This window comes from Rhagoletis pomonella, unplaced genomic scaffold (assembly GCF_013731165.1).
Source record: "Rhagoletis pomonella isolate Grant_MI unplaced genomic scaffold, Rhpom_1.0 Rhpom_scaffold_00001, whole genome shotgun sequence".
Classification (NCBI taxonomy): domain Eukaryota; kingdom Metazoa; phylum Arthropoda; class Insecta; order Diptera; family Tephritidae; genus Rhagoletis; species Rhagoletis pomonella.
Window position 1 is genome coordinate 41,829,395 of NW_023458555.1, and position 18,237 is coordinate 41,847,631.

An 18,237-nucleotide genomic window follows, 5' to 3' on the forward strand; every position below is an offset into this window, starting at 1 on the left:
TAAATATCGATAACAAAATCGATAAATATCGATAACAAAATCGATAAATATCGATAACAAAATCGATAAATATCGGTAACAAAGTCAATAAATAACGGTAAAAAATCGATAACAAAATCGATAAATATCGATTACAAAATCGATAAATATCGATAACAAAACCGATAAGAATCGATGACAAAATAGATAAATAAAATAGTTCCCAGATTGAGTCTCTGTGTCTCTCTCTATAACCTTTCCTCTTTAATTACCTTTATTTTAAGCTTTCTACCCCTATCTTCATATTTACATTTATCGGTATCCTCATCCTCATCTTTGTTTTTACTTTTATGTTTATCATTTTCTTCATCAACATATTCCCCTTCACCTTTGCCCTTATATACATATATAAGTAAAGAGTTTAAATTTACCTTGGTCTTCGTTTTACCTTTATCTTTACACATCTTTGTTTTTGTTTTTGTTTTTATTTTTACCTTTGCCTTTATAATTTTCTTTATCTATGTACGTACTCAACTTTACTTTAATTCTGGTATTGTTATTTCTAAGTGTTATCCTCTAACCTTTTATTAGCAAGTTTTTGTTAAATTTGCATCATTTCCGTTGCATACACACAAGAAGTACTTGTTGCTCCATTTCCATTGCACCATTTCCGTTGCATCATTTCCGTTGCATCATTTCCGCTGAATTTGCCAATTTACTCCCACCCAACCAACCGCCGCTAAAGAAGTTTCACTTCAAAAAACAAAAAATCAACACGTGGCTATTTGTTAGAGTCTCTGTATATATGCATACATTTATGAATGTAGGTACTAACCGCAGAAACCATGTTGTTGTTTTGCTATTTGTTTCAAAGGCAGTCAATAATTCTCTAACGAATATACTTATATACATATAACCCAAGGTAAAATGTGAAACGACTGACCTTCTATTAATTTGTCGGCCATTGACTTATCACATAAAAACGCGTTAAGTTTTCAGTAATTGTGCTACGCGAGTTTATTTACATCGGAAATGAGACGAAAATGCTTCGACATCAAAGCAATACCACTCCCTTTATTTGCAAACAATGTATACTGCCGCGCCTCCAATTCTTCCACTTGCACTTAAAAATCGCTTTGTCAGTTATTCATTACCAAAAAACTGCTATCAAATCTTAAATTTCAAATTACCATTCAATTCAGCCAGTAACAGCTTTCAAAATACATATTTTCACCAGAAAAGCATATCCTTTGTATCGAAAAACTCATTTGCATTTAACGCCAAAAGCAAAAAATTCCATCTGGCGCTCAGACCCACATTGATGTTAATTTTCGGTGAATGGTTATTGTATGTTTTGTCTGTCGCACGGAGACACCGACTTAATTAATGAAATTTGTCGCAGCTAACGGTTGCTACCTCAAGTTTCTAACAATATACCGTTCACTACCGAAAACCGTGCAAAGTTCAGACTAGCAGGTGATTTGCATATCCTTTTGTTGGCTTAATTGGAGTGCCATTCTGTAGCAGGTGCATATGAAATGGAGATTTGTTTAGAAGGGGACATTCCTTTCATTTCGAGAGTAATGAAATAGATTCGATTTTCAAGGTTCTTAATTAAAAACATGCGTTTCAATTTGTCAGAATTTGTATAGATTTCATAAGGGAAGGAGTACGTTTGGCGAGGGATGATGAAATGGTGTTGAGATACAAGATTGTACAAAAGGATAACGAATTTTGGTGGTTGAAGAAGAAAAGTATATAATACTCCGAGAAGGAGATTAATGTTGGAGTTCAACTGCTTTATTTTGTGCGCATTTATGTGCTTTTAATTATAGTTTAAGACCTATTTATTTAATGATTTTTTTTGGAATAAGTAATTGTGACCAAATACCAGTGGTAAGCGGCATCATTGATACAAGGCACTTTGATAAGTCAGTGACATAAATATTTAACAATTTTTTTTTTTCTCGGCAACAAATTGATGAATTTAGTGCGCGCATGCTTTTTTCATTTTTTCATCCCTTGTAAATAATAGCTTTATCCTAAGTATATAGCAAGTTTTCACTCAGTAATAACCTCTTAATTTGACCCAAGTCCCTCACCAACGGAAATAGTCGGAAGGATCTGCATTGCAGTGAATTTATTAGATGAGGGAGCAATTTGTAACCTAATTCATGTAATTTTTCATTGAGACTGCTAACCTCTTTATTTACCAAATATGTAAAATAATAGACACGCATAATCGGAACTAATAATCATATGTACCGCGTTTCCTCTTACTCTGCATGTGCCTAAATGTATGCAATCATTTGCAATAGCAAGCCCAAACGGGGTGCTTCTAATGAAATTAAAATTTTTTTGCTGCATTACACATGCTCAGCCCTTCGAAATTTTCTGCTGGGCTATCGTTACAGCTTCGCATATTTTACCCCAACCGAAACCAAAGATGTATACACATTATTGTGAGTTGTTAATGCGAAAGTGGAGAGGGAAATTTTTGTTTTCGTATATACATGATTGATATTTTAAATAAGTATATATATTACGCAAATACCTCGCATAATTATTTATTTCTATTGGTTTTTGAGTCTAAATCCCGTTAAAATAATTAATGTTTCTTGCCAGATAAAAACAAGGTTGCTTAAGTAGCTAAATGAGCGGTCTTTTGTCGCTCGTTTACAAAAAAAATCAGCTATTTTCTGGCTGGTGCACAGTGGGAGAAATGAAAAAAGGATGGCCAATATTCCAAAAACCAAAGTTGTCGGCCTGTTGAAAAACATGTTAATTTATCAAGAGGGAGATCCATTGCGTAGTTGATGAAAAGTATAAGGCACCCTTTTTTGTATCTTCTTCACTAGAGCAGTTTGAACTTGCTATTCTCACTAAAGTTTGTGCTGCTTTTCTCATTGGCTCTAAAATTGTGTGTGAGAAAATTTCATCTTATAGCTACTCGCTGTGTATATTTTTATACACCCGAGCGCACTTGTGCACAAGGGTATATTAACTTTGTTCATATAACGGTTATTTGTAATAGCCAAAACAAATCGAGATAGATATAGACAAATGTATACATAAATGCTCAGAATGAATAGAGAAATCGATTAAGCCATGTCTGTCTGTCCGTCCGTCTGTCCGTCTGTCCGTCCGTCCGTCTGTCCGTCCGTCCGTGTATACGATAACTCGAGCAATCTCAACGAAATTTTAGGTTGGTACTGAAAATGGGCGAAATCGGACTGTAACCACGCCCACTTCCCACGGTAATTTTCAGAAAAACGAAAACTGCGATATTTTTGTAACTACTGAAGATTATTCACTCAAAATTGATATTTGCAATAAATTTTAGACGAAAAATAGGAATATTATAAATGTTTGGAAAATGGGCGAAGCCACGCCCACTTATGGTTACATATATGTATATCTTGTTAACCGCTGCACCAATTTCTTCCAAACTTGGCACAGTTGTTGGCCTTCGCACAGCATACCAAATGGCCAAAAAATTTTAAAATCGGACAATAACCACGCCCACGTCCCATATAACGGTCCTTTAGAGAAATACAAAATCATCGATAAATTAGAAAATATTAAAGCTAATTTATTCAAAATTGATGCTTGCAACAATTCTTTACCAAGAAATATGTTTGAGATAAAATTTTGTAAAATGGGCGTGGCACCACCCACTTATGATCACATATATGTATATCGGTAACCGTTCTGCCAATTTGTACCAAACTCGGTACGGTTATTGTACTTGCCACATATAAGCAAAACATTAAAAATTACTGAAGACGTACTAAAATTACGGCCGTTTTCCATATAACGGTAAATTCCAGAAATGCTTGAAACTTCAATATTTCGAAATTGAAGGACGCTAATTTACTCAAAATTGATACACCCCTGCTTACCATGTAGCGGTAGCTTTCGAAAAGGTGAAAAACATATATTTAATAATTGCGCCGGGTATTTAATGTTCGGCTCCGCCCGATCTTAGACTTTCTTACTTGTTTAAACTTGTTTCTGTAGCTTGTAATTACAAAAGTCAAATTTGAACTTTTTGTGCTAAACGAGCAACGTGTAGCTTTTTTTTACGTCTTATTTAAAAGATTGTACTAGACCCCGTTATTCCATTATGTCTAAAAATTGCAGAAATGAGCATTTTGCCACTTTTGATTCAAAATATCTCAAAAACTGAAGCCAATCTAATAATTCTAATTTCAGATTATGATTCTGTGCCGCAAAGACTTTTTATATTTTGTTGGCCTGTGTTATTATGAAATTTTACTTCTACGTCAACTTTGTTACTTTTGTCCAAATCAGAATTTATGACCCCAAAAGAGTCCAAAATGAGTCAGTCTGGTTGACTGGTCTCAGAATCATAATTATAACGAACGAAAGACTCATTTTTCTCTCATAAATTTTTAGCTCCCAGAAATTGTTGCAATGGTGAATACAGACCATATTATTTGAAATTTTTCCTCAAAAGTGATAGTGTTTTAAATACAACAGATTTTGGTAGCGGACAAAAGCGTTGAATACAAATTAGCGTAAAATGAAACTTATTTTGATTTCCAAATATAAATTCGAATTTAGCGATCTAAGTACCAGATGCGTTTATACATATATACATATGTGCGTCAAATGTATATTTCCAGCTAAAAATCCAACATTTATTTAATTCGAAATGAAACAGTCGAAATTAGGCCATTTCTATGCGTATAAGTCCATATCAATTACGCCACTTAACAAACGTACTATTATATTAGTCTGTGCGAAATGTGCTTATTTGTACATACATATATATATGTATGTATGTATACTTGTAAATTTTGGATGTACACACAATGGATACGTACACGCAATGGTTTTTACCACCGCTTTTTTAAATTATTTTGTTGTATTTACGTATATCGCAGTCGGTCGCTGCATTGGCCTTCTCATCCAGCCGACATCGAATATTCTCATTCATTCGATACCCTAATGTCGATTAGTATTATCCAAATTAACAATTTCAGCCAATTTTGCTGCCGCTAATTAGACAAAGTAATTACAATGGCAAGTGATTCCACCATAGTTACGCACAAACACAACTGGAATGAAGCCATCCCCTGTGCGGAGAATCTCTAGTTCTGAATTGGCGCGCTTCTACGCGCTTAGACCCAGTACTGGTTTGCGATAAATCGCTTTTGCATGCAAACAACTGGCGAATTTAACATGGCGATGTCCTAGGAAGTGTGAGTTGCCCCCCGCTGCGTCCCTTTTTCGATAATGCCGAACTATTCCTAAAGTTTATAGTTCGGAACCAGTTCTAAAATCTATAGACGAAAGAAAAAATTATCATGATTTTTCAATCTTTTCGGTTCTTTCGTGTCTTCGATTTTAAACTATTTTCAAAGAAATGTGTTTTTAAATTTGAAATTAAATTTGTTTGAATGATTGTAAGAAATGTACGTTTACATACCTTTGGCTGTAGCTGAATTTTGCAGAGTTTTTTCCTTTTATTGGTTAGATTTCCGAAGGTCCCAAGATGTGAAAATGTTAACACAAATTTTAGCTATGGAAAAGCATTTGAGAAGTGCATACATATCTAGGTAAAGTAAACCATCCCCCGCTGCATACCTTTTTCGATAGTTCCGAACTAGTTCTAAATTCGACAGATACGATCTAGTTCGTTCTGCATCACGTTTTGCATATTTCCGAACCAGTTCTAAATTCGTCACTTTAGATATAGATTTCTAATGGAAAAAGTAAATAAAATTGTTTTTTAAAAGTAATCCATTTCGCTGATTTTTGACTGGTGCGGATCTAGTTACTATCGGACTGGTTCGTTTTTGGCAATCAAGATCTAGTACGGAGCTAGAAATTTAATTTACTAGTTCGCGGTTTCCCTGCTGGGTCATCACTAATATAGTGTGATTGTGAGCTGCAGCAACAAATATGTATGCACTAAATGTATTTAATTTAAGGCTTACCACGAATACGGGCGTTCAATGAATTTTATTCGAGGAGTATGTGTGTGTGCATAAGGCCAGGATTATGGGTTAAACTCTACTCATCGATATACAGTTACGGATTCTGTTTAATTACATTGTAGGTGGGAAAATGAGAAATGTTTTTGGTGGTAACTTTAATTTGTGGGTGGATGCATGCACTGCTTTCTTTGCGACCAGCAGAGAAACCAAATCGCTTTGCAGTCTAAGAGTAAAATTTTATTGAAACTGAGAATTTTTAGTGAAAAAATAAGGACTGGAAATAGGTAAAAAATAAATTTGTGTGCAAAAATGCGGTTGGAGGATGTTCTGATGTACAACATTAATAGGATAGAGCGGATCTGACTTCATTATACCAAAATTTAATGCGCTGTAAAATTCAATAAGATAATTTGTTCTAAAAATTCTGATTAAAGAGTGTGATATTTTGATGAAGCTTTGTGGAATTTGCGTGATAAATAGGTACTTGTTGAAGGGCGCACAGTAGTGCTTGTATTGGTGTTGTGCGGTTCCGAGAATTTAAAGGGAATTAGGGTCGGTTGCTAAATTGCTTAATAAAATAATTAAAGATTTTTACTTTTTTTTCAAAAAATCAATTAATAGTAGTTTTATATTCTTGTTGTAAAGTAAAGAAAATAAATAAATAAATAAAAATTTTTAAGTGAGATTTTTTGAAACGAATTCCGAAATAGGGCGTTCTTCAACCAAATTCTGAAATAAGACGTTTTTAAAAAATTGTTTGAGATAGGGCGTTTTCGAACTGGCTGCCGAGATAGGTCGATCTTCCACTCAGCAGTCGATATGTATTACAGAGTTTTGAGTTGACCTACGAAATTTTGCTCAGTTCGAGCCACTATTAAATGAGCGTCGCGTGTAAGCGGCTACCCAACGCACAGCATTACATAAGTAGAAGTCTGTTGGTTTTTGATTTCTACCTTAAAATGGTATAGCAGTGCATGCACTGCCAAGTATGCATAACAGAACCTTTAAGCTACTTATGTACTATGTATCTGCAAGCCTCGTTAAGTCATTCAAGTGAGAGGTGATTAGTATTGCCATAGTCATTGTCTATTCATTACTGCCTTTGATTTTCTTAGTTCTGAGCAAATACATAATTGTTATTGTCGCTGACAAATTATGCAAATCTCGAAGCCAATAACTTACTTGCCTGGCAGGAGTGCAATGGTTAGGTCAAAGTTCAATTAAGTCCAAGAGATTAACCTGAATATGTTGGTGGTTCAGCAAGAATTACATAGAGGAGGACTTCTGCTGATAATTACGGGTTCGCTGTCAGCAAATAATAAACCGATACAAAGGCAGCGGGAGGGAAATGAAGTTAATTCCTGTTATATTAAAGTTGTTTCTGTTGTTGTAGTCGCTGTTTTAATTATGGTGTATGCGCCAGCACCTGCAATAATTTACAAATAACACGAGAACACAATGAAATACTCTTTAAGCAAATAAAGAGGGTTTTTGATTTAAGTATGTTTTGTTTTAGTTGTTCTTTTGCCAAAAATTCTTACCTAAGCAACGTAGTTATGTTGGCCTTCGCATCCTAAGAAGCTAATACTGCCGACTTTTGTCCCTATTTCACTAATAGGTACTTGTAAGATAGAAAAGTAGAATAATAAATATTTAGCGCCCACATATTTTGGCAATTTTTTAACCGAAATTCTCCTCCGATCTGTGGTATGCGCCTTGAAATTATCTATCACACAAATGCAAAAGTGCACAGATGAGCGTTTTCCGTTAAAGGAGGGCCAAGAATGATCACTTTCCCACAGGATGAAAGTTTTCCCGTACATTGGCTAAATGAGGCGTGTGATCTCTTGAATATCGTTGAAATGAAGGATGTTGTCGAATCTTTCCTTTCAATTCGCACTTTTCCAATTAGACTTAATATTTATGAACTGGTTTCTTTCAGTCTTAAAAGGTGTTTACATGGGGCGATTTTACAGGAAACTTTTAGTTTAAAGCAGCAATCGTCGCCGTTCAACTAATTGCTTCCACTGAAGTTGGGAGGTACCCAACTTTTGATTCAACTAATCGCCTCTAAAGTTTCCTGTAAAATCGCCCCATGTAAACACCTTTTAAGACTGAAAGAAACCAGTTCATAAATATTAAGTCTAATTGGAAAAGTGCGAATTGAAAAGGAAAGATTCGACCACATCCTTCATTTCAACGATATTCAAGAGATCACACGCCTCATTTAGCCAATGTACGGGAAAACTTTTCATCCTGTGGGAAAGCGATCATTCTTGGCCTTCCTTTAACGGAAAACGCTCACCTGTGCACTTAGGTTTCCTTATAAGCACTTTACTGGTCCAATAACGGCCGCCCCGAGCAACATCGACCCTCCAGTTATCGATCGCAAGATCGCATTAAGGGTGAAAATGTAAGCCTTCGTATTAGCCATCTGAAAAGTAAATTTGTATAAAATAAACATTGGACTTAAGCAGACCAAGCACATAGGGTTTCTATATATTTCAGCTGCAGCGCCATCCATTGGGTAAATTTTCTGCAAAATAAGCGATATGAGAAATTCAGTTTGTATGGGAGGTGCCATGCTCCCTTTTCCAATACCTGCCGCTTTTCGTCATGAGCACGGTATTAATAACATGTAGCTGTGTAAAATTTCAGGATGCTAATTTAAGCGGTTCCAGGGCTAAGCGATATGAGAAGTTCAGTTTGTATGGGAGGTGTCACGCCCCCTTCTCTAATGCTTAATGCAAACTCAACGCAATTAACCCATTGCCGCACACTGTCCATACGAGGACACCTCTTCACATAGCGATATCTTTGTCTTAAACATCGACAACTGATAATAGTATTTCAATTATTACATATATATGGCTCAAGTATATGTAAAAAAAAACATTGTGCTTGTGTCAAAAAAGCGTAGTTTGAAGCTCTTCAAAGCTAGACATTTCACTGAGCCAATTTTTCTGGCGTATTTATATATATTTGTTGAGTATATTGTAACGCTAAAATTAAATATTTTTACTGAAATATTAGGTGGAGTGTGCGTAAGCTTTTAGAAGTGTTATTGGGTTGAAAATTATCAAAAGAAGATTATAAAGGCATAGTTTTATATAAATAAGTACTGGATTTGATCTACATAAGTCGTTGTAAAAATGTAAAGCATTGGCACTCCCACTCTCATTCCGCAAACTGAAGATATTGTCGTATAGAACCAGGATTTCTTTTATAGAATAAGTTATTAAAATATCACCTTTTAAGATGCAATTTTCATATCAAACATTTTATGTTTTTCGACCCGCCCTAATGCATATCACAGTCAGATGTTTATGCCATGTCAACAATCCCATAAGTTGTCTGCAGTCCCATCTGCTCAATGATTGGAGCGGGCAACGTGGGTTTTGCCCACCTGCCCACCTGCCACCTGGAAGTTGGAAAATAATTGAAAGCGTATTTGCGTCGCATAAAAAAGTATTATTTACTTGAAAAATCAAGAACCAAGTTGATTCGCTCTACAATTCAAATCACAAATAAATTGTATTCTTTATTTGGTAGACGAATTAAACCACACATAAATTTGATTTCTTATTTGGTTAATGGAGCAAATCACAAATAAAAGAAAATTATTATTTATTTGGTTGTCAAATCAAATCACAAAAAAAAATTATTTATGATTTAACTTTTTCAAAATCACGCAACCCTGATTGAGAGTCTGATCTACAACACGACAGATGCATAGTTGATTATGGGTCTTATCATAAGTCATAAGTACTTAGTCTTATTGTATCCAGTATTTAGTGTTGTTTAAGTTTCTAATTACTTCAGTATGCGGTGGTAATCGACTTCAAACTCTCTTTGTACGTGGTGCTTCGTCTGGTGGAACTAACTACATACTTTTTACTTAAATAGTATTTTGTGCTTTGAAAACACCGTGCGACAGTAAATTTTACACAAAAAAAAATAATATATTCGTAAAAATATGGCCATATAATAGTAAAACTGCGGAATTAGTTTTTCTTTCTGAGTCAGAATTTTTTCTAAAAGGACTTTAAAATTAAAACATAATTTAAAGAAATTATTTAAACAATTCAGTGCAATATATGGGTATCATATCAAAGAAAAAATTCTGTAGAATTATAATAGAATACATTTTTTGGTCCATAAGGAGGAATCAGTATAAAAAATGTCCTTTACAAATTTTGCCCTTACATATCCTTGAAAATTTGCTATATATATTTTTATTTAATTATTGTTTGAGGACTAATATACGCACAACCTCATCACCGAATTTCGTCCTGCAAACTTTATTAACTTAAAAAAAAAATTATTAAAACCGGATTTGAATATCTATTCATCCTTGTAAACCAAAAGACTTTATTGTTTTAAAATCCCCCAGAATTTTATCTCTCATTTGGTACCCATATTGTTATTCTACACTGATTTTTTTTAAATATTTTTTTGAATTAATTATATCTTTAAATTTCAAAGTCCTTTGAAAAAAGATCCTGACGTCAGAGTGAAAAACTAAAAACGCAGCTTTACTATGTTGTCCGATAGCTTCGTGAGTGTATCGATTCTTTCTTGTGTTTTGATTTTTCTTTTAGTTTTTGTCGCACGGTGAAATAATACCTAAATACATTTGTAATTAGTACTCAGTATATGGTAAATACAATGTTGCCCATGACTGGTACATACATACATACATCTGTACGTAATTGCATTGGTGTACCGCACACTTCAGCCGTTTAATTAAGTGCCCGGAGAATTTTCGTACTCTTGAGTGCAAGTAAAAATTAAATCTCTCATATATGCTCATTCAAACTTACATACACACACGAACATATCGTTACATTAGCGTTAACTTATTTTCTTTCGAAATACAAATTTCGAAAACAAAATTCGTTAGACTGCTCATTAAGGACATAACAGCAGGGACCGAAAATAATGATTATTTCAAAAATTTCAATAAATAAAATCAAAAGGTTCAAAATATCGTAGAACAATTTCAAGTATATAAATGTGCAAGTTTTTTCATGCTCCGTATGAATCTCTTACGACTTCAAATTGTTTAAGCGATTTCTATAAAAATTATAACTAAGAATAACATTTTTTATATTAATCGCTCAAAAAAAAAACATCATATATCGAGTTATATCGTCTTGATCAAAAATAAAATTAATTTTAGTTAGGGTGAGTTGAGATGACTTGAGGTGGGCTGAGTTGAGGTGTGGTGAGTTGAGATGTGGTGAGTTGAGTTTAGGTGAAGTAAGGCGTTTTGAGTTTTTCGATCTGTCAAAAAAAAACATTAAAAGGTAATTCTTATTTCTGAGAGAAAAAATAACTCTCAAGAAATGAGTTTTATTTTCGATCTAAATAATAAAACTCAAAGAATAATCATTATCTTTGATGAAAAAAATAAAACTCGAAAAATAATGATTATTTCTGATGAAAAATATAAAACTCATAATAAAATGATTACTTTTTGATCAAAAAGAAAACAACTCACAAGATAATTATTATTTCAGAGCAAAAAAGTAACGCTCGAAAAATGAGTTTTATTTTTGATCAAAAAAAATATAACTCAATAAATGATTGTATTTTCTGAGCAATACAATAAAACTCAAAATGTGATTATTATGATTGATCGCAAGTATTAAAATCTCAACATAATGATTAAAAGTTAATTTTTTTGATAAAACTCATAATGATTACGGTCCCTGCATAACAGAATAAAAACATTGACTAGTTTCAGTGTTTATTAAAAAACTTTGCTTTGAGGAAATAAGAAATTTAGTTTTTATATAGTTGTATAATTACGCTTCAAAGAAACAAAAATATTAGTTAGGGTCTTTCCAAGCTAACGATATGTACAGTGTACATTGTACACATGTACACGAATATTATTTATGTATTTAGTAAGGTAGGCGGAGTTGTTTCAACTCCAACTTGAAGGATATCTTTCCAGCGATTTTCCAGAATTTAGAATCGGGCCATAATAAAGGTGCTACAAAGCAAACCCGATTTGACTGCTTCTACCTTGTGACTCGAGAGTTGGTTAATTATTAAGTGTATTTACGTGACCCATTATAATGTACATACATACATACATACGGTTTTATATTGAATTATGGAACAATTGAAATTGATACCAAAATATGCATACATACATTTGAACATGGATATAAGTACATAAATATATATAAATTTAATGATTTTTCTCAATTTTGTATATTTTATTTCCAGGTGAAGCAGCTCGGCAACAAATCAGTGTCCTGGGTGCGAGTTCGTGATGGTCATATACTCACCGTTGACAGGTAATTAAACTCATATAACGTTTACACGTTTTATATTCATTTGGTTGTATTTTTGTTTAGGTGCTTCTACACTTATAGTTCAATTTAGATAAACAGCAGTTTTCTTCATGTTGATGTAGCGAAAGTAAACATTTTAGGATTTTTTTTTATTATTATGCAAACTTGTCGATAAATCATTGTATAACTCTTAAATTGCTTATCCGGTTGAAAATCTCTTTGACGCAGATGATAGCAAATTTAATAGCCTCTACTAAAACAGAAATTTAAGACTGGCCACTTACATCCAAAGAAAATAGCAATCAGATCTCGAAAATCCGTAATTCGACTATATCTCCCTGTAGTGAAATGTAGTAGTTGTAAACTACTTCACAACTAGTATGAACCGCATGCCCAACTAGTCAGCCAACTATCTTTTTTCCATGCAATCAACTGGTATTTTTAACATGGGGATGTCCTACGAGCTGGAAATTGTCAGATTTCGGTCAGAAATAGACCAGGCTCATACTAGTTCAAAATAGACAGAAAAATACTAGTCCAATTATGGACCAATACCACTACTTTGGGAGTTAAAAAGTAAAATTAATTCATGAATATACAATAAAAGACTTTTGATTAATTACACTTTAATATATTACACATTTTTATTTAGCAGCTTTAGATTTGTCAATAATTAATTTTGAACTTTTTGAGTATAAATTAAAGGAAAATAGATACGTCTTTAATGCACTTTTCAGTAAATGTTATATTTTTATCTTTTCTTAATAATATTAAATATGCAATAGAAAACATTTGAGTTCAAAATAAAATAAATACTTTAGTTAATTTTCGACTGAACTTAAATAAAAATAAAAGTTTTCATTAAATTAAATTAAATTGATTAACTTTACATATTTCAGCCCTTTCTTTTTAAAATTTTAATTCATGAGCTATTAAATATTCTTAATTTTTGTCTATAGTTTGGCTTTTCGGTGGTTAATTGACATTAATCAAAATGATCAAAAATAACAAAATAATAATGTAATTAAAATAAATTAATAAATAAACAATTTTTAATTAATTATTACTCATTAAAAAGGTGCTCGTATTGGTATTTAATCATTAAACGGTTATCCCAAAAATCATGCTTTAATTAATAATCATTAAGATTATTAATCATTATTTGACAAGTCTGGTAAAATTGAATATGTACTCGCTTTAATGGTATACAATATACCCAAAATAAAGAATAAATCGCTTTCTACTTGGTACAAGTCTGGTAATTTTCGAACTAATTCGGTTTCAGTCAGGAAATTCTAGTTGTAAACTAGTATTTTTCCTGATTACAAGCTATTGATCACAATCTTAAATTTGTAAAATTGCAGGTTTTAAGTAAATCGGCTAGGTAACAAACGGCATTCAAGTCAGCGTTTTCTTGAAATGAAAAGTTTGATGCAGCTCGGTTCATTTAAAGGAGCTCCGTTGAAATGGTTCCCTTCGGTAATTAACTGATTCACATATGTTGTACTTTTATGGGTTGATATACATACATATGTATATATGCTTAGAATGAATAAAAAAAAAAAATAATTTACTAAGCAGCAAATTAATGTTTTAGCTCTTTGCTCCAGCTCCGCTCGAGCCAAACTTATTTGCGTTTTAGCTCCGCTCCGTTCTGAACCCCTGTTCTTAATAGTTCTGGTATAACTAACAATTTCACATACATACATACTGCAAAATAGAAAATATACATGACTATATGGAAGAGTACCTGTCTCTTTGAGGGGTAAAGTATGAGTGTGTATAGTTTAGGTTTATTGTGGGTACCTACCGCAATATGCAAATCACGAGTTCCCACCCTCTCTTTTAGCCTTCCTCGACTCCGTCGCTGAAACCTACTTAGCTATCACTCGGACACTGAGTTCAAAAGATTGGAAATTCGATGATATATGCCAGGACTAATTGAGACTGAGTTCAGAAGCCCCAATAATTCCTCGTTTGAGAAGTTATCGAAAGATTCGGATTTTCCTATTTTAAACTTAATTTAAATTTTCTGCTCTTTGTCTACTACTCATTTATGATTTGTTAAAACAAATGATTTATTGCCGACAAACATTACCTTGGCTTCTCTATCACAAGATCTACCTACTATAATAATAAATGTGACTAAGTAAAACTTTTGTCCGCTTTGGAAATATTCCAGTATATTCTTGAAATAATTGTCATTCAACTTGAGAAGGTGCAAGAGTGGTAAAAGATTGTCCATTAAATACATGCAATTTTCCATTAAACGTAGATATATTTTAGGAGTATTTACAATTCATTTATCAAAAGGCACTTGTCAACCCACGTCTGCAGTATCGACCTAACTAACAGTTGTACAATCTCTTTACTCTACACCCAGAAAAAGGTTTAGTTATAATAACCAAGATTTGGTTATAGTGATCAAGTGGCATAGTTGGATATGGCGAAATAAATATATAGTTCACGAAAGTCTGCAATTTACTTAAAACTTCTAGTTGGGACAAATGTATATTTGTTAATAATTACAAAACGACTACCTTGATTGGACAATATTGTTAGTTGAATAAAATCATTGTTGAGCAAATATAAACAATGCTTTGGTTGATACAAGTTTTTAATTAATTTTGTGAACTTGCCGTAGACTTGAATTAGCTAACCGTTTATTATTGGGCAAAAAGTTTCAGTTTGACACAAATAAAAATTTACTCGATGTTTGTTGTGTTTACTTTCTTCTTTTATTTGCATATATTAAGCATAAAAATACGTACATATTTACATAAGTTAGTTACTAAAGTAAATAATACATATGTGTATGGTGGTAAGAATTTCCTAAAAAAGAACGATGAAACAGGAACAGTCGTGCGAAAACCCAGGTCAATATCTGCTGGAAGTATACTGCCTTGCTTTTTCCTTAGCTAAATAGACACTTTCAAATTATAATTCACATGAATTATATATCCACTGAAAACCCCCGGTTGGCATCAAACTTTATATTTTTAATTAAACTTTAAACTATGCGCGCACTGAAACAACCCGCGATGATAGCAAAACTGAAACTGTGACAAACAAGTATGGGCATGTCATAGCACACATGGCGCAGCGATCGACATGCCATAGCTTACTGAGCGCTCTGGGACCACATGCGTGTTTCACCCATATACGAACAGCGGTGGCGGAGCAATGATTTCCACGCACAATGCAATGGTCGGCATACTAGCGCATTCAAACGATTCAATAAGTGGGACTGTATGTATTGCTCAGCTGGCGCTCTTCGTATGTGCTCAGAGAGCGCTCAGCATTCTTTAGGGGTGGCTCATAAGCATGAATATGTTCCACTCTCAAACCAAATCGTGGTTGCCTCAACTAAGATTTGGTAACTATGACTAAACCACGTGTTGAAAGAAAGCTTATCTGCATTAGCAGAGCTTAATAACATCCTTTTATGAACCATACGTTAAGTTGAATGGAATTTGTAGAAATATGCTTCAAAGAAATATTTATTAGTATTAACCAAACCCTTCAACTAAATTAACGATTTGTTACAACCTAGATGAATATTAGAAGCTTTAATATATTTAGTTATAATTACCAATCGATGGTAATAGTTCCCAATCCTTGGTAACAGTTCCCAAATATTGTCAAAATTCGGGAACTAAATATCTTTAGTTGTCGAAACTAATCCTTTTTCTCAGTGTATGTACGCACCTGGCACACCTACGTATGTACATATGTGTTATAGATTACCTATGTATATATTTATGTATGCGTGTATAGATGATTGTATGCCTTGTTGAGTTATTATTTAGTATTCGTAATGATAGTGTTTACTACTGATATGTATACTGATAAGTACATACATATACATATGTATGTAATTAATTGTAAGGAGCTGTCATTTCGGATATTATTAAACACACTACAATTTTCATAATAAGACTTCTGGTGTTGGCACAACCGCATATTTGTGGGCAGGGTGCGTCTATTGTTCGAGTAAATAACTCAAATTTAAGCTGCATTTGTATAAGATGACTCAACTATTCATAGACATCTAGGCCTGGGTGTAAATATTTATGTATTACTAGCTGGAATTTGCTTTTAACTAATTTCATTATTATACTCAGCGGAATTTCACATACATTATTATTATTTTTGATAAATACATGTTTACATTCTCATATTGAGGGTATGTGGATGCCAGCCCTTCTCTAAAGCATTCATCTAATATCATCGATTGAAATGGTTTTAAATCAAGTATTCAGATCGCCTCTAAACATAGTTTTTGTGGCTGATGTCAGTCAACTTATTTTTAGAATGCTTTCCTAATACTAAACTGTTACATTATATCATAGTTTTTCTTTTTTAAATTTTTTACCAATCGTTTAGCCAGAATGGGCACGAACTCTCGAGATGTCTTTTACGGAACTAAAGTTACACCCAGTAAAGGTTGATCGCCTTATTAACGGAATCCAGATAGATGCAGACATCTTGCTAATTTAGTAAAATAGTATACGATTTTTATACAATTTTGGCTAATTTATCTAGTATAAGTACGGTGACCATCCGTCCTTTATTTTAACCCCCTGTCCTTTATACATTTTTTCAAAATAAAGGACACCTTTTGTCCTTTATTTCTTAAACTGTCCTTTCAATCGGCACTGCATTTTTCAGAGGTAATTTTTAAACGCAGAATATGAAAAATAAAAATGTCCCTTATAAAATCATTATATAAATAGGCAATCATGTTTCCTTTACACCCCTTTTACGGCTAAACTATAATTTTAAGGTATAGACAATTATATATCATTAGAAAGGTATTTTGATGCTGATGTGCAGGCAATTTTTAAAATTTCAAATTAGTTTAAAATGGAGCGATAAAATCAATTCAAAAGTCACACCAATACCAATGCCATACATGTACATGGTTGGGGCGGAAATGCCTCCTAAATGTATGCTTTAATATTGATAGTGAATTAAAGAAACGTGCTAAGCAGCAGTTTAGGAATAAGATGTATGTATGTATGTACATGAATAGATTAGACTCAAACAAGGAAGAAGGTAAAGTTGAGTATGGGGAAGAAGAAAGTGATAAATACAGAAATTAAAATAAAAGTAAAGAAACCTAGATATAAAGACAAAGAGGAAGGAAAATTTAAATACCTAACCAAATAACAATGGTGGGGGTGAATATGTAAATGAAGAAAAGAATGGACATATTTAGATCAGGCTAAAGGAAAAGATAAAGATGAAGACCAAGACGACGAAGATGAAGATGAAGATGAAGATGAAGATGAAGATGAAGATGAAGATGAAGATGAAGATGAAGATGAAGATGAAGATGAAGACGAAGATGAAGATGAAACACACCACAACTTAACCCCCACACCGTAATTCACCACACTTCAACTCTCTCACCACACCTTAACTCACCACACCTTAATTCACCACACCTCAACTCACCACACGTTAACCCCCCACACCTAAATCCACCACACCGTAATTCACCACACCTTAACTTTCTCACCACACCTTAACTCACCACACCTCAACTCACCACATCTTAACTCCCCACACCTAAATTCACCACACCTAAACTCACCACAGATAAATTCACCACACCTAAACTCACCGCACCTCTTAAGCCCACCACACCTGAATTCACCGCGCCGTAACTCCCACACACAATTCCACCACATCGCAAACCACCACACCCAATTTCCCCACACGACATGATATCACTTTATGTGGCATCAATGACATTGCTTTAATATTGATACTGAATTAAAGAAATCTGTTAAGCAGCAGTTTAGAAATCAGATTTACGAAGATTAAGATTCATGCAAGGAAGAAGGTAAAGTTGAATATGTAGAAGAAGAAAGGGATAAAGGCAAAGATTAGAATAAAAGTAAAGAAACCTAAATACAAACGAAGGTGGATATGAAGATGAAGATGAAGATGAAGATGAAGATGAAGATGAAGACGAA

At 33.4% G+C, this 18,237-nt stretch overlaps 1 protein-coding gene across 1 annotated transcript in view; it reads left to right on the forward strand.

The window, feature by feature from the left end:
• LOC118744252 (zwei Ig domain protein zig-8) overlaps positions 1-18,237 on the forward strand; it is a gene marked incomplete at its 3' end in the record, with an annotated part of 190,573 nt that overhangs the window by 110,298 nt on the left and 62,038 nt on the right. Inside the window, 1 exon segment of the mRNA XM_036477145.1 lies at positions 12,186-12,256. Coding sequence (XP_036333038.1) covers positions 12,186-12,256 — 71 coding nt within the window.